The sequence below is a fragment of the Stegostoma tigrinum genome, chromosome 8, assembly GCF_030684315.1.
Source record: "Stegostoma tigrinum isolate sSteTig4 chromosome 8, sSteTig4.hap1, whole genome shotgun sequence".
Taxonomy (NCBI): domain Eukaryota; kingdom Metazoa; phylum Chordata; class Chondrichthyes; order Orectolobiformes; family Stegostomatidae; genus Stegostoma; species Stegostoma tigrinum.
Window position 1 is genome coordinate 44,829,167 of NC_081361.1, and position 18,149 is coordinate 44,847,315.

At 44.0% G+C, this 18,149-nt stretch overlaps 1 protein-coding gene across 7 annotated transcripts in view; it reads left to right on the top strand.

The window, feature by feature from the left end:
* Positions 1–261: 261 nt before the first annotated feature.
* Positions 262–18,149, top strand: part of npl (N-acetylneuraminate pyruvate lyase (dihydrodipicolinate synthase)) — a 58,050-nt gene continuing 40,162 nt past the window's right edge. Inside the window, exons 1-3 of one of the 7 annotated variants that reach the window (XM_059647836.1) lie at positions 262–359; positions 13,811–13,878; positions 13,974–14,047. In XM_059647836.1, the coding sequence (XP_059503819.1) occupies positions 13,811–13,878; positions 13,974–14,047 (142 nt within the window). In that variant the 5' untranslated portion in view covers positions 262–359. Of the gene's footprint in view, positions 540–13,810; positions 13,879–13,973; positions 14,048–18,149 lie in introns of all 7 variants that reach the window. The other 6 variants (XM_059647838.1, XM_059647839.1, XM_059647837.1 and 3 more) reach the window with 6 other exon arrangements.

An 18,149-nucleotide genomic window follows, 5' to 3' on the forward strand; every position in this document is an offset into this window, starting at 1 on the left:
TTCTTTACTCTCCATCTTCGGTCCGCCTCCCCCTCTCTCCCTATTTATTCCAGTTCCCTCCCCCCATCCCACTCTCTGATGAAGGGTCTAGGCCCGAAACGTCAGCTTTTGTGCTCCTGAGATGCTGCTTGGCCTGCTGTGTTCATCCAACCTCACATTTTATTATCTTGGAATCTCCAGCACCTGCAGTTCCCATTATCTCTGATACTATTTCTTCCTCCCACTGACGTTGGCCGACCACGTGATCGTTTTGGTTGGTCGGGGGGGTATCAAACGCCAGTCATGTGACCGTGGGGTGGTCACGGGTGTGGATATGCGCCGTGTGGTCATTGTTACAGTTGCCTGTCGGGTCACTGGTTGTAAGTCTGCGTCGTGTGGGACACAACTTGATTATTGGGCTGGGTTCCAGAGGGAACGTTTAGCAGCGCCGGTGTGTTAGGCCTAGTGAGTAGAGGAGCACGTCTCGGCACTTTATAACCAAAAAAAGGGATGTGATTGTCCGAAGTAGTTACTCGGTGTTATCACAGTCCAACTTGAAGGTAATTCGGTAACTTATCCCGATAGAAAATACGGTGATCTCTTGTTGAAACGGATTTGCAAACTTCCTCGCTTGACAACTGTCTCGACTCGTTTGTTCCTCCTGTTTGAGGAGTTTACTTAAAGGTTCCCGCAGAATTGATGAGTCGGCTGAATTTTAATCCCGTGACATTGTTCACGTAGGGCTTGGTTCCTCCGTTTTTGCTTCCGTCGTTTTATTGCATTTACTTTTTAGCTGAGACCACTGTTGTTAGAAGTAAAATTGGTTTTGAGTTATTGTTGTAAATCCAAAACAGTAATACGTGTAATTGGTTAATGTGCAACTTCATATTGCTGACAAAGGGACTTAAAGAACATTGTTTATAAATATGTTAAATTTAGCATTTCTTGCGAATTACCCTGATGAGCGAAAGGTGAAGAAGCACTTGATTAAAGTGTGTCCTCATTTTCAGCGATAGGTAAATATCCAACTAGATTGTCAAAAGAAAGGTGACCCGAAGGGCTTCCCTGCCACTTGAAAAGAACAACTCTATTTCTGAGTAGTTTCGCTCAGGGCACCATCGGAAATATGGAACCATAGTTTTTTTTCTCTGTGGCAGAACTGTCAGAGGATGGCAAACTCTCCCTTTCGCAGTCCGCTATTGTGTTCTGAAATTTAAAGATCGTAAGAGGCACTCTGATAGTTACTATTAAATGCTGAGTACACAAGGTAAGTGTGACAGTCAGTTGTCGGGGTATAGTGTGCCAGGTTTTCATTAAGTAGGATGGTTAGTTTGATGTCAGTGGGTTGGGAGGAACAAAGTGCCAGGTAGATAATGGGCAAAGTGGTAAGGTAAATAATTCAGTGTTTAAGGTAAGGTTGGGGCGGTCAGAGAAATCGGGTCAGTCAGGGTTAGGGTGATCGGGAAGGGTTTCTGGACCTAAAACGTTAACTGTTTTCTTCTCCATAGATGCTGCCAGACTTGCTGAGCTTTTCCAGCAACTTTGTTGTTAGGGTGATTGGGTTGTGTTGAGTCAGGCCAGGCGCTGGAAGGATCTGGTCCAGTGGGAATAGGAGAAATGGCCCAGAAGCAGGGGTGCGCCTGGTTCAGATCCAAACAGCACCAGAATGGGCTGCACTTTCTGCGTATCAACCAACACTTTCCCAGCTACCATCAGTTTTGAGGAAGGGTCACTGGACCTGAAACGTTAACTCTGATTTTTTTTCCCCCACAGATACTACCAGACCTGCTGAGCTTGTCCAGTAACTTCTGTTTTTCCTCAGATGAGGTGTTGCCTTTATGGTTACAATCTCAGGATTACTCCTGGTGCCATGTGCTAGTGAGCATAGAAGAGGAGAATAGGAAAGATGAATACACAGCTCAAGACGTGGTACAGGAGAAAGGATTTTAGATTCCTGGATCACTGGGCCCTGTACAAAAGGGATGGTCTGCATCTGAACCAGAATGGGACCAACATCCTTGTGAGAGGGTCTACTATTACTGTTGGGAGGAATTTAAAGTAGTTTTAAAGAAGTAGGATACACAGTGCATGAATTCATTAGCACTGTACCAAACTTAGAAAAGGAACCAAGGCAAAAGAGTTCAGCCATGTTGTCACAATGGAGTATGGTGTGGCTCGCTGATATCCGTTTAAATCTAGCTATATTGGAGGTGAGACATGAGGTAGGTTATGGATTGACATATGGAACTGTATTTTTGTTGCGACTGAAATGTGGTTCAGGCAGGGATAAGACTGGCAACCGAACTTTAGGTGGTAAAAGATCTTAGGCAAGACAGGGAGGGTGCAAAAGTGGAGGTGGTATCACATTATTAATGAGGGAGTCAGTCAGTTAGTTAGTTACTGCAGTAAAGAAGGGTCATCAGAATTTTATACTTTATGGGTAGAACTTAAGAATAAAAAGGTGGCAGCCACACTTTGTGTGTTAGATCCCCAAACAGTCAGCCAGCAATTGACAAGCGGATACGTAGTCAATTCACTAAGTCAGGAACCAAAAAAGTAATTGTATTAGGAGGTTCCAACTACACCAATATTATTTGGGGTAATGAGAAGGTAGTGTGGTGGAAGCAAGCCCCCATGTTGGAAGTGTAGAAATAACAAGCCCAGAGATCACCAGATGTCCAATAAATTTAAGTGGATAAAAAAGCAAACGTTTAAAAGATACATACAACCGGGACAAAAAGGAACCAACACAATGGAGGCCCAAGCCGAGTATAGAAAATACAACAGGAAACTCAAGAAAGCAATTAGGAACCAAAGATGGGACATGAGAAAATTCCAGTGGGCAAGATTAGTGACACTCCCGAGTTATTCTTGGGATAGGGAATAACCAGGGAAACAGTAGGGTCTATTAGGGGCCAAGGGAGCAATCTCTGAAGTCAGAAGACATTGGTAGTGTGTTAAAGGAATACTTGGCTTTTGTCTTAACTTGCAATGGGGAGGATACATAAAGAAAGAAGATGGACTGAGGTTTTTGAGTAGCTGATAAGTAGTAAGGCAGGATTGGAGGCTTTGGCCATTTGAAAAGAAGGGCAAATACCCTGGATGGATTGATCTCAAACTGCTATGGGAGATGAGGGAGGAAATTACAAGAACAGATTTTTAAACCCTACCTGGCCACGGGAGGTGCTAGAGGACTGAACAACAGCTAATGTGTGTGCATTGACAAAAAGGGTTGTAGAAATAGACAGGCAATCTAATATCAATGGTAAGGAAATTAGTGAAGAAAATAGTCAAGCAGAAAATTAATCTGTTTTTAAAAAAGCAAGGCTTGGTAAATGGAAGGTCATTCCTAACAAATCTGCTTGAACTTTGAAGAGCTGACCAACTGTTTGGATAGGGCAGTTGATATACTTTATATGGACTTCAGCAAGGTCTGTGACAAGCTCCCACGTAAAAGACTGATATGGAAGGTAACAGCTCGTGGGATCCAAGTTGGATCTAAAATTGACTTAGCAAACACGAGACAGGTGGTGGTAAAAGGCTATTTGTGTGACTGCACCTTGGTGTACCAAAGGGATCAGGTATGTTATTATTTGTGACAATCGCAAATGATATAGATGAGAGTATGGGAGGGACACTAAGTTTGAGGATGACCCAAAGGTTGGGCAATGGCTAACAGTTAGGAGGTAGGTGTTAGGTCACGTGAGGATTTAGAACATAGAACATTACAGCACAGTGCAGGCCCTTCGGCCCTCGATGTTGTGCCAACCTGTCATACCGATCTCAAGCCCATCTAACCTACACTATTCCATGTACGTCCGTGTGCTTGTCCGATGACGCCTTAAATGTACCTAAAGTTGGCAAATCTACTACCGTTGCAGGCAAAGCATTCCATTCCCTTACTACTGAGTTCAATTCTGGTCTCCTTGCTATAGGAAAGATGTTATTAAACTTGAAAGGGTGCAGAAAAGATTTACAAGGATATTACCAGGAATGTAGGTTTTGAGCTATAGGGAGAGGCTGAATAGGCTGGGACTATTTTCATGGAGCATTAAAGGCTGAAGGTGCCCTTATGTGGTCTGTAAGATCATCGGTGACATGGATAGGGTGAATGGCTAAGGTCTTTTTCCCAGGGTAGAGGAGTCAAAACTACAGGTTTAAAGTAAGAGGGGAAAGATTTAAAAGGGACCTGAAGAGAGACTTTTAATGCAGCGGAGCTGTCGGAGTATATGGTGGAGAAATGTACAATTACAACATGTAAAAGGTATCAGGATGGGAATAAGAATAGGATGGATTTAGAGAGATATGGGCCAAATGCTGGCAAATGGGATCAGATTTATATAGGATATCTGGTTGGCATGGGCGTGTTGGACATTAAATGGGTGGTCAGATCAGCAGCAGATGGAATTCAACCCTGATAAATTTTAAGTGCACTTTGGAAGGAACAAGATGACAAGGGAGTAATTGAATAGTAAGGTGGAAGATTAGTGATCTCTAGCTGTTAGTCCACCGATGTCTGAAGGTGGCAGATAAGATGGCATAATGCTTGCCTTTATCAGTCATGGCATTGATTCTCAGAGCTGGAACATTGTGTTGGAGCAGTTTGTATTCTAGCTGTGGCCTAACCAGTGTTTAGTTCTGGTCACTGCATGGAAAAAGATGGTTGCATTGCAGGGTTTGCAAAGGAGATTGTTCAGGATGTTGCTTAAGATGGAGCATTTTAGCTAAGAGAAGCTGGATTAGCTCTGTTTTCTTCTGGAGCTGAAAAGGCTGGGACGTGGGTGGGGAGGAATCCTAGGTAGAGGTCCCAAAGATATAAGGGGCACAGTCAGGGTGAATGCAAAACTGTTCCCTTAGCTGTTGAATCAAAACTTATTCTGTCTTGGTAAAGCTGAAAGGCAGGGAGTTTAGTAGAGATTTGAAGCCTTTTTCACCTAGGTTGTGAAGGGGTGTCTGGAATGTGCTGCCTGGAAGAACAGTTGAGGCAGGAAGCCACATAACTTGTAAAACTACTTGGTTACACACTTGAAGTGTCATTAACAGTCAAGGTTGTGGGTCTAGTGAAGTAAAATGGAGTGAGTGCTGTATTTTGGCCAATAAATCTGTACTGCCAAAACAACTATGTCTGTACTGTAAGATTTTGTCTGAATGGTAAAAAGATTATTTGTATGGTTTAAATGTGTTGTCTTCCTGGGTATCACTTTGAAACTACTATAAGAGACAACCAAATGAAGACAGGGCAATCTGAAGACTCATGAATGTCTTGTACTTCTATTTTGGTTCACTGGCTTTCCAATGCACCCACATTGCTACACCATCTGACTGTGTTAATTATAAAATCCATACAGTATGGAACACTGAGTCCACCAGTCCTCCAAAAAGGCATCCCACCCGGAACTATTCCCCCTTATCCCTGTAACCCTGCATTTCCTATGGTCAATACAACTAACGTGTATATCTTTGGACTATGGGAAGAAACTGGAGCACAGAGGAAACCTGGATGTGAGTTTGCTCACAGAGCTGGAAGGTTAGTTTTCAGACGTTTCGTCACCATTCTAGGTAACATCAGTGAGCTTCCGATGAAGCGCTGGTGTAATGTCCTGCTTTCTATTTTGTGTTTAGGTTTCCTTGGGTCGGTGATGTCATTTCCTGTTCTCTTTCTCAGAGGGTGGTAGATGGGCTCCAAATCAATGTGTTTGTTGATGGAGTTCCGGTTGGAATGCCATGCTTTCGATGAATGACACGCACGAGAATTCCTAAAAGCATGGCCTTCTGGTTGGAATGCCATGGTTTTAGGAATTCTCGTGCGTGTCATTCATCAAAAGCATGGCATTCCAAGCGGAACTCCATCAACAAACACATTGATTTGGAGCCCATCTACCACCCTCTGAGAAAAAGAACAGTAAATGACATCACCAATGCAGGAAATGACATCACCGACCCAAGAAAACCTAAACAGATAAAATAAAAAGCGGGACATAACACCAGCGCTTCATCGGAGGCTCACTGATGTTACCTAGAATGGTGACGAAACGTCTGAAAACTAACCTTCCAGCTCTGCAGGCAAACTCACATCCAGAAACTCAACCTGAGCTACAAATCTTCTCAAAACTCGCTAGCACAGAGGAGAATATGCAAACTCCACAGAGCTGGAATTGAACCAGGTCTATGGCACTGTGAGGCAGCAGTGCTAAATACTGAGCCACCGTGCAGCCCGATGTTTGGATCAGCAGTGATCAACTCAACAGAACTTATGGACAAGGCCTAAAGAATTGTCTTTCCAGTTTTTCTGTTCCATGTGTTTTTTTTTTCCATGTGGGTGTGTGTAAGGGCTATAAGGAGTTTAGGATTTCAATTTACACTGTTATATGCCAACTGTTTAAATTGGTTTACATGTAGCCAGAATTTCTGTGATTTTTGTTTGAATACGGAACAGGTTCCTATACCGATCAGGCTTGTTGTGAAAATCCAGTAAATTGGGGTACATTGTGTACTAATTTGCAACTTGAACTTGTGGTGATAAATTCAAGTCACACAACTGCAGGTTGTAGTTCAAGAAGGGGGAGGCTTGAATTTTTCAGTCTGGGGTGGATGGGGGGCGGGGTAGAGGGCTCTTGTGTTTCTTTTGGGCAAAATGTGTGAGCGCGAACAGTTTTTTTGCCCATCAGCTTTAAACTTTTTTTCTGAAGGGTATGCTATGTTACTTATTGATATATTTTCAGTAATCACATACCTACGTGCATATTTATGGTTTTAGAAGTTCAGTATTTTTTGTCTTTGATACCCAGCCCTCAGTGAGAGTCCTCAACCACACGTGGATCTTAGCATGAGTAAACTTGCATAACATTTCCAGTGGTGGCTAATATTTTAAAAAAAACAAATCTGAAAATAGGTCATGTAAGAAATATGTACCAGATGAAGACTCAAAACAGCCATGGCTGCACCATCAAACTTTTGCAGTGGAACAATAATTCTAGCTCAAAAGTGTAACTGACCACAGAAAATTGCATACTTTTCAGAATTTCTGTGCCTGGAGTTTTTGCTGAGATTCCACAAAAATCTCTTAGCAACTGCACTGTTTTTCTCAACTAGCCCTGAAAAGCTACAAAAAATTTACGATGTGTTAATAAAATCTTTCCCTTTCAAAGGGCAGAACTGTGTATTTTTAAAAAAAACAAACAAACAAACATTCAACAGGGCATAATGGTTTCAGTAAATTAAAAGCAGTGCCCTGGCTAAGTGGTTAGCATTGCTGCCTCATGTTGCCAGCAAGCCGGGTTCGATTCCACTCTTGGGTGACCGACTGTGTGGAGTTTGCATGTTCTTTTCCCCCTTGTCTGTGTGGGTTTCCTGCAAGTACTCTGGTTTCCTCCCACAGTCCAAAGATGTGCAGGCTATGGGGATTGGCTGTGCTAAATTGCCCCTTGTGTTGAAGGGATTTGCAGATTAGGTGGGTGTGATGCTCTGAGAGTCCATGGGGACGTGTTGGGCTGAAGGGCCTGTTTCCACACTCTAGGGATTCTCTGGAAAAAAAAAAATCTGGAAAACCACTTCAGTTTACAGCTCTAATATATTTGCTAAATTTACATCCACTGTCATGATACGGTGCCAGCAGGCCAAAGTAAATCAGCCTCATTGTTGCTGAAAATGCAAGTGAAACTAAAATATTGAAAGACCTTCAAAAGTTATTCCTAACCACTCTTTCTTATAGCTCTCGAACATCAAGTTTTAGCTTAAACAAAATGAAGTTTATTATTAATATTGTAAATTTAGCCGAGCAAGGCCAAATATGGTAGTCTCATTATTGTCTATGACAAACTCAACCACGTTTGATTGTAACTCCCAGTTTCACAGAGGCACTTAAGGAATAAGCTTTAAAAAGAAAAAAAATCCAACACTGATGAGTATCAGATTTTTATGGAATCCTTGAACGATGTGCTGTGTAACAGGCACATTGGATTGTATCTTGCTTGAATTCTGATGTCACCGCTTGGTGAGAACATTTTTCAGCAAGGTCCAAGGAACACTCACTTATTTCCTACAAGCTGGGATTCTTATTTCGGAACATTCATCAATGCCACTGCCTAAACACTGGTTGTTATTGGGAACTGTTAATGACTAACAATAGTGTGTATTGGCAGGCTATGTGGTAACATGGCCTGGTGTGTGGAGTAGGGGGCTAGCACGTAGGAGTCTGAAGTCCTAAAATTATTGAGCTGTATATTGAGTCCAGAGGGCTGCAGGTTCCTCAAGCAGAAAATGCAGCATTGTTCTTTCGGCTTGTGTTGAGCTTCGCTGGAATGTTGCAGTATCATCCTGAAGTTGGATTGCCAGCTGTAGAAATGTTTGTCTAGTACCCTAATTAATGAATCCCCTGTCACGATCACTATTGCTTTTTTCTTTTTGTCCCACCCTGTACAGTCAGGCTGTTTGTTCGAGAAGTATAATGACTTGGGTGAATTAACTGAGACTGATGACAACCTATTTCACCATTTTCAATGTTATGGTCAGCAGCAAAGTGACCTGTTTTCCGTTTTTCAAAGACAGCTAGAAAAATGATTTTTAATAGCATGAATTTCACATTTCCTGATTTGTTTGATTTCGGGCACCGAGTCTAAGGGACTTCTTACCCTGCAACTAGCATCAAGAAACCACCTAAGCCAAGAATTGCATTTAAAGATTTTTAAAGATAGCAAACCAGGAAACAAAATCAATTGTATCAGAGATAATGGGAACTGCAGATGCTGGAGATTCCAAGATAATAAAATGTGAGGCTGGATGAACACAGCAGGCCAAGCAGCATCTCAGGAGCACAAAAGCTGACGTTTCGGGCCTAGACCCTTCATCAGAGAGGGGGATGGGGGGAGGGAACTGGAATAAATAGGGAGAGAGGGGGAGGAGGACCGAAGATGGAGAGTAAAGAAGATAGGTGGAGAGGGTGTAGGTGGGGAGGTAGGGAGGGGATAGGTCAGTCCAGGGAAGACGGACAGGTCAAGGAGGTGGGATGAGGTTAGTAGGTAGCTGGGGGTGCGGCTTGGGGTGGGAGGAAGGGATGGGTGAGAGGAAGAACCGGTTAGGGAGGCAGAGACAGGTTGGACTGGTTTTGGGATGCAGTGGGTGGGGGGGAAGAGCTGGGCTGGTTGTGTGGTGCAGTGGGGGAAGGGGATGAACTGGGCTGGTTTAGGGATGCAGTGGGGGAAGGGGAGATTTTGAAACTGGTGAAGTCCACATTGATACCATATGGCTGCAGGGTTCCCAGGCGGAATATGAGTTGCTGTTCCTGCAACCTTCGGGTGGCATCATTGTGGCAGTGCAGGAGGCCCATGATGGACATGTCATCAAGAGAATGGGAGGGGGAGTGGAAATGGTTTGCAACTGGGAGGTGCAGTTGTTTGTTACGAACTGAGCGGAGGTGTTCTGCAAAGCGGTCCCCAAGCCTCCGCTTGGTTTCCCCAATGTAGAGGAAGCCGCACCGGGTACAGTGGATGCAGTATACCACATCGGCAGATGTGCAGGTGAACCTCTGCTTAATGTGGAATGTCATCTTGGGGCCTGGGATGGGGGTGAGGGAGGAGGTGTGGGGACAAGTGTAGCATTTCCTGCGGTTGCAGGGGAATGTGCCGGGTATGGTGGGGTTGGAGGGCAGTGTGGAGCGAACAAGGGAGTCACGGAGAGAGTGGTCTCTCCGGAAAGCAGACAGGGGAGGGGATGGAAAAATGTCTTGGGTGGTGGGGTCGGATTGTAAATGGCGGAAGTGTCGGAGGATAATGCGTTGTATCCGGAGGTTGGTAGGGTGGTGTGTAAGAACGAGGGGGATCCTCTTGGGGCGGTTGTGGCGGGGGCGGGGTGTGAGGGATGTGTCGCGGGAGACGCGGTCAAGGGCGTTCTCAATCAGCGTGGGGGGAAAGTTGCGGTCCTTAAAGAACTTGGACATCTGGGATGTGCGGGAGTGGAATGTCTTATCGTGGGAGCAGATGCGGCGGAGGCGGAGGAATTGGGAATAGGGGATGGAATTTTTGCAGGAGGGTGGGTGGGAGGAGGTGTATTCTAGGTAGCTGTGGGAGTCGGTGGGCTTGAAATGGACATCAGTTACAAGCTGGTTGCCTGAGATGGAGACTGAGAGGTCCAGGAAGGTGAGGGATGTGCTGGAGATGGCCCAGGTGAACTGAAGGCTGGGGTGGAAGGTGTTGGTGAAGTGGATGAACTGTTCGAGCTCCTCTGGGGAGCAAGAGGCGGCGCCGATACAGTCATCAATGTACCGGAGGAAGAGGTGGGGTTTGGGGCCTGTGTAGGTGCGGAAGATGGACTGTTCCACGTAACCTACAAAGAGGCAGGCATAGCTGGGGCCCATGCGGGTGCCCATGGCCACCCCCTTAGTCTGTAGGAAGTGGGAGGAGTCAAAAGAGAAGTTGTTGAGTGTGAGGACGAGTTCCGCTAGGCGGATGAGAGTGTCGGTGGAGGGGGCCTGGTCGGGCCTGCGGGACAGGAAGAAGCGGAGGGCCTTGAGGCCATCTCCATGCGGAATGCAGGTGTACAGGGACTGGACGTCCATGGTGAATATGAGGTGTTGGGGGCCAGGGAATTGGAAGTCCTGGAGGAGGTGGAGGGCGTGGGTGGTGTCACGGACGTAGGTGGGGAGTTCCTGGACCAAAGGGGAGAAAATGGAGTCCAGATAGGTGGAGATGAGTTCGGTGGGGCAGGAGCAGGCTGAGACGATGGGTCGACCGGGGCAGGCAGGTTTGTGGATTTTGGGAAGGAGATAGAAACGGGCCGTGCGGGGTTGGGGAACAATGAGGTTGGAGGCTGTGGGTGGGAGGTCCCCTGAGGTGATGAGGTCATGAATGGTGTTGGAGATGATGGTTTGGTGCTCGGGTGTGGGGTCATGATCGAGGAGGCGGTAGGAGGTGGTGTCGGAGAGTTGGCGTCTGGCCTCGGCGATGTAGAGGTCAGTACGCCATACTACTACTGCGCCACCCTTGTCTGCGGGTTGGATGGTGAGGTTGGGGTGGGAGCGGAGGGCTGCCCGTTCTGCGGGGGAGAGGTTGGAGTGGGTGAGAGGGGTGGAGAGGTTGAGGCGGTTGATGTCTCGACGGCAGTTGGAGATGAAGAGGTCGAGGGAGGGTAGGAGGCCTGGAGGTGGTGTCCAGGAGGAGGACTTGTGTTGGAAGCGGGTGAAGGGGTCAGTGGAAGGAGGGTTGGGGTCCCGGTTGAAGAAGTAGGCATGCAGGCGAAGACGGCGGAAAAACTGCTCTATGTCCGACCGTGACTGGTATTCGTGAACGCCCTTGACCGCGTCTCCCGCATCTCCCGCGACACATCCCTCACACCCCCGCCCCCGCCACAACCGCCCCAAGAGGATCCCCCTCGTTCTCACACACCACCCTACCAACCTCCGGATACAACGCATTATCCTCCGACACTTCCGCCATTTACAATCCGACCCCACCACCCAAGACATTTTTCCATCCCCTCCCCTGTCTGCTTTCCGGAGAGACCACTCTCTCCGTGACTCCCTTGTTCGTTCCACACTGCCCTCCAACCCCACCATACCCGGCACATTCCCCTGCAACCGCAGGAAATGCTACACTTGTCCCCACACCTCCTCCCTCACCCCCATCCCAGGCCCCAAGATGACATTCCACATCAAGCAGAGGTTCACCTGCACATCTGCCAATGTGGTATACTGCATCCACTGTACCCGGTGCGGCTTCCTCTACATTGGGGAAACCAAGCGGAGGCTTGGGGACCGCTTTGCAGAACACCTCCGCTCAGTTCGTAACAAACAACTGCACCTCCCAGTCGCAAACCATTTCCACTCCCCCTCCCATTCTCTTGATGACATGTCCATCATGGGCCTCCTGCACTGCCACAATGATGCCACCCGAAGGTTGCAGGAACAGCAACTCATATTCCGCCTGGGAACCCTGCAGCCATATGGTATCAATGTGGACTTCACCAGTTTCAAAATCTCCCCTTCCCCCACTGCATCCCTAAACCAGCCCAGTTCATCCCCTCCCCCCACTGCACCACACAACCAGCCCAGCTCTTCCCCCCCCACCCACTGCATCCCAAAACCAGTCCAACCTGTCTCTGCCTCCCTAACCGGTTCTTCCTCTCACCCATCCCTTCCTCCCACCCCAAGCCGCACCCCCAGCTACCTACTAACCTCATCCCACCTCCTTGACCTGTCCGTCTTCCCTGGACTGACCTATCCCCTCCCTACCTCCCCACCTACACCCTCTCCACCTATCTTCTTTACTCTCCATCTTCGGTCCGCCTCCCCCTCTCTCCCTATTTATTCCAGTTCCCTCCCCCCATCCCCCTCTCTGATGAAGGGTCTAGGCCCGAAACGTCAGCTTTTGTGCTCCTGAGATGCTGCTTGGCCTGCTGTGTTCATCCAGCCTCACATTTTATTATCAACAAAATCAATTGTTTATAATGTGTTCTGTGTATATTCAGAGATCAAAATAAAGCAAGAAACAGACATGATAGGAATAAGGTGGAAGCTGAAATATCAATTTTGAGAAATATTCTTAAAAATTCATGCTCAGGGAAGTTGCTCAGTGACAGTTATGACTGAGTACACAGTTTAAAAATGCAGGTGCAACTCCTAAAAGGAGCTAAAACACTTTTGCAGTTGAGAAAAGCAAGTTCATGTCAGTTCAGGTGTTTCCTAAAGATAAATTTCTATGTGACTTTAATAATGTGTCTGTAGGAGCATAGATGCACGCGCAGGAGAGTTAACAGTATGGAGCTGGATGAACACAGCAGGCCAGGCATCATGAGAGGAGTAGGGAAGTTGACGTTTTGGATCAGGACCCTTCCTCAGTCTGTCAGTTTTCTAGTTAGCAGGAGATGAGGTCTGAGGTGGGCATTTTAAGTCACTGATCAGTGATGATCTCATTTTGTTGCAGAGCAAGTATAGAGCTAAAGGGCCAACTCCCATCCTGTGTTCTTCTCTGAAACTGGGGTGGTGGAAGGGTGGAATGTCTCAATTACCCTTTTTATTGTAAAATTTTTTTAAGGATGCAAAATAACTTAGAATGAACCCATGGCAGTGTACACTATTTGTGATATTTTGCAGAAAACTAGTTCAACTAAATAGCAGTTGTGCACACTAATTTATAGAAGTTATAGAAATTTACAGCACAGGAAGGCATTTGAAATACCTTATCATGACACCTCATAATTTCAAATGTCTTCCTGTGCTGTAAACTTATTGTAATGAAAAGTAACTTGTTTTTCGGATTCAAAAGGAAAATACTGTGGATATTGAAATCTGGAAATAAAATCAATGCTGGAAATACTCTAGACTGCATTTTATTTTTCAGATTCAACGGATGTTGCTGAAAGAACTGAATGTTTTCATAATGTTCTGATTTTACTTCCAGCCTATTCTAAAGCCTCACCTCTCTGGTGTATCTTTTAGTACATCTTCCAAGTGGAGTTGCTCTTGCGAGTTTGTAGATGTGCTGTGCAAAATTACTGCCTCTTGTACAAAATCCATTCAACGGTTCTGTATTTTATTAATGTCACTGAAGTATCCATTTATGGACTATGTGATTTACTTTAATATAGTTTATAATCACAACCCTTCAAAGATCACAGATGCTGGAATAAAGTAATTCTATTTTTGCTAATGTGGAAAATGTTTGAACTTGTTTTTAAACAACATCATGGCAACTGTGGGAGAGAATGCCTTGCTTAAAAAGGTGGGCAGAGAGATCTATTTGCAATGGTGCATTGGGCAAATAGTTTGAAATATGCGTAGCTTGGCCGATTCAATTTTTGAGATTTTCTGAATATCTAATTCATGTTTCTTTTCATTCAGATGGCAATACCCATGAACAAGCTTTGTGGTCTGGTTGCAGCAACCTTCACACCGATGACTCAAGAAACGTAAGAATGATTGGTGTTACTTAAGACCTAATGTTCACCTGCTTACTTAGCAACACAAATTGTCACATGGCCTAAAATTCTTTCTTGTCTTCCAGTGAAATAAACCTCTCTGTAATTGGTCAGTATGTTGATTATCTGGTAAAAGTCCAGGGGATTAAAAATATTTTTGGTAAGTTTTTTTAATGCCAGAATTTCAGATACTATTCTTATCCATTTTTTTTTAATCTTCCATGCCGACAGTAACACTGTATAATTCTCCTGACAATTAAAGCATGAGTAAATTATATCAAGTCAAAGCTGCCACTTACTGCAGATCCCTCTCTCTGTATCGATTTTTGTTTTATGGAAATTGGAATTGTAACATGGGTTTTTGATCCTTTCTTGCACTGTTTTTAAAAGTAAGGTTTTAATTATTTCTAACTTATTTTTGAATATGAACATTTTAAAATAAAGATTTTCATTTCACCTTTCCTTCCATGCCCCAACTATCCCAGAGTCTACCCGTTTCCGAAGTCTTTGCCTGTGATGTGTTTTGATTTTCTTTTGTGGAGTTTTCACTTTGTATGAAATCACTGATAATACTCAAATAACACTGACAAATTTACATGTAAAAATATTTTAGTTCCTGATTAAACCTCATTTGTATATTGCTGAACATGTTCTGAACAGTGTAAGTAGACAATGTCTTAAAGTAATACTTTCATGACAAAATATCATTTCTAATTATTTTCATTCATGCTTACTTTTATTCCATGTCGGTCGGCCACCTGTTGAGTAACTTGAATATGAAACAGGAGTCAAAGTAGACCGTTTAGCCCTCAAATCTGTTCCACCATTCCGTGAAGGTCAGAACACATGTTTTTGGTTCGGATTCCACATTGCATTTATCTCCAATAACCTTTTGCCTAACCAGAATATATCAACCTTTGCCAAGGTTTCAATTATACTGTTCTGAAGTTGGTGGAGGCAAAGTTGCTCAACATCCTGAGGAAATGTTCTCGTCAGCTCTGCCTGAAAAGGCTGAGCTCTGGTTTTAAAATGAGCCTAACTCCTTGAGGAAACGTTACCATATTGACCTTGTCAAAACTGTTCAGGATCTTGTACACTTCAATCAAGTTACCATTCACTCTTCAAAACTCCAGTGGAAACAAGCTGAGGGGGATAAGGCAGGAATAGGATACTGATTGTGGATGATCAGCCATGATCATAAAGAATGGTGGTGCTGGCTTGAAGGGCCGAATGGCCTACTCCTGCACCTATTGTCTAGCCCATCAAACCTTTGCTCATAAGGCAATCTACTCACACCAGGGATCAAACTAGTACACCTCTAAATCTCCACCATTGTACAGGAACTTGTCTTTTGAAGAGGAAACTAAAACTGCATGCAATATTCCAGATGTAGTCGCATCAAAGTCCTACATGGACAAAACACAACATTCATTCTTTTTTTATGCTCAATTCCTCACGTAATAAAGGATAGCATTCCATTAGCTTTCTTAATTACTTGCTGTACCTGTCTACAACCCTTGATTCGTGCATTAGAGCATCTAGATCCCTCCAATTTGGACTTCTGCAGTTGCCCTTCATTTAAATACTATAGTCCTCTTCTATCTGTCAGTATAAACCACTTTATATTTTCTCACATCATAAGCCAACAGATTATTGTCCACCTGGTGAACCAAACTATATTAGTCTGCAATGTTCTTGTGTCGTCTTCACAATTTACGTGGCTACCTTTTTTCTATCATCTACCATTCTGTAAAATCATAAGACATTTCAACAAAATTAGGCTATTTGGCCCATCAAGGTTGCTCTGCCATTCAAAGCGATCATGTCTGATCTGATACTCAACTCCACTTTCTTGCCTTTTCCTCATAACCCTGTACACCCTTCATGACTAAAAATTTGTTTATCTCAGTCCTGAATATACTTAATGATGCAACCTTGAAGCACTCTGCAGTATGGTAAAAAGCATTCCACAGATACACTACTCGGAGAGAAGAAATTTGTCTTCATCTCTTAATTAGGCAATCCTGTACTCTGAGATCATGCCCTCTGGTCCTGGACACTCCCACAAGGGGAAGCGATGTGTCCACGTCCATCCTGTCAAGCTCCCTAAGAAGTTAGTATGTTTTAGTGATGACTTTAATCTTATCTAAGTCAGTCACATAAATTGTAGAATATTTATATGTACAAATTACTAAAAACCCACATACATACACTATTTTCAGTCGAACAGGCAATTTCTCCGGTCACGTATGTTACCCACTATTCCACATGATTCCACTATGCATGATAACCTGTAAGACAGCTAATCAAATGCCCTGTGTAAATTACTGTAGAGTACTTCAGGCTCCCTTTTATTCCCTGTGCACATTATTCCTTCAAAGAACTCCAATAAATTGGTTTTACATAATATTCCTCTATGAAACATGCTGACCTTTCCTGGCTAGGCTGAGTTTTTGAAGTGCGTGGCTATAACCTGCTTAATGGTTGATTGTAGCATCCCCCCACCCCCCCCGCCCCACAATAATGTCAAGCTAACTGACCTATGGTTCACACCCTCTTCTTTATTAGAGGCATTATATTTCATCCCCAGAATCCAGCAAACTTTGGAAAATTAGCACCAGTGCACCTACGGTCTAGGCTTAAGATCATCAGGATCCAGGAATTTATCTGTCTGCAAATCCATCAGTTTGCATGTTACGTCTTCACTGATTGATTGTAATTTCACCAGACTCCTCTTTTCATCTCACCACCTGCTTTACAACTAATAACTGGATTTTTTAAAATATCCTCTATAGTGAAGATAGAAGCTAAGTTATTTTATCTGCCACTTTCTTTTTGTTTTCTTATTCCTACAATTAATTTTCGTTATACTTCCACTTTTCCTTTTTGAAAATCAGTAGCAACACATGCTTTTGCATTCCCAGTAACTTCCTCTCATAGTCTAATTTCTTTTCTTCTGACTAACCTTTTTCATGTTGCCTGCTGGTCTTTTATAGTCTGAACAGTCATCTGACCTTGCCACTTATTTTTGCATAGTTGTTTTTCTTCCCCTAAAGTTTGAAGCTTTCCTTAACTTCTTTGCCTCACCAATGATTTTAGGTCCGTGTTTAAATGTTTTCTTCATGGTGTAAAAAGACTTATCCTGAGGATCCTCCATTGATTCATGCCATCAGTCTTGGATAAATTCTAACCAGACTTCTAACTTCTTACATCAATTAGTGCCCAAAGCAAGTCAATAGTGACCATCTAGGACTTGTACTAAACATACATTTGTAATTTACTGTATTTAGCAATAGACAGCTAAGTGACACCACAACCAACAGATCAAATCTTCCTTTTATGGTCCTGCTATATCCAACCATGAGTCCTGGACAGTTAAATAACTAACAAAGGGGGAATACTCTGCAAACATACCCATTTTCAAAGATGGAAGAACCAAGCATTTCAGTGCAGAAGTCAAAACTGCATCATTTGTAGTCATTTTTGCCAAAATGTACCATGTCGATGATTGATTTCAACCTTTTGCTGAATTCTCCAGCATCACAGGTGTAGGTGTTTTGCCAAATTGATTCGCTTGATATTATCTAAAGAAACATCTTAAGGCACTGGATGCTGTAAAAGCTATAGATCATGAAAATATCAGAAATAGGAGCAGAAGTAGGTCGTTCTCTTGCCATTCAATCTGATCATAGCTAATTTCATCTCTGCCTGCTCCCCATAACCCTTCAACCTGTGACTGAATAAAAATCTGTCTCTCGCCTCAAATGTTCCCTTTGACCTATGTTCCCTCAAAACTGCTCAAACACACAACTGTGCAGCCAGTCAGGTCCTGTGCACACTTATGTGCTGATGCATTGACTTTTCTTCATGTGAAAGTCAGTGCTACATATACACGTGTGAGGTTCCTGGGAAAAACATGGCCAGGGACCTCACCTTGTTCCTTATCCTGTTAATTGAAACCAAAGATCATTTTTTAGCTTTAATTCAACAGTATAAGTGCTCACCTGGCCGTACTTTTCAAGGCAACCACTTCGAGCATTTTCAAAACCTTACCCCTTAATTCAACCTTCCAACTCCTGAAGGCTCTCCTTTCACCAAGTTGCAGTCTTATTGTTCTACACACGAGTATTGGATGCATGTGAGTACCACTGCCTTGCTACAAGTTCTAATTCTGTTGATTTTGATTTTATTCTCGTATGTACTCAAATACAAAAGTACAGGGGTACAGTTATGTGTATAATGTCACCACATAAGGTGTCACC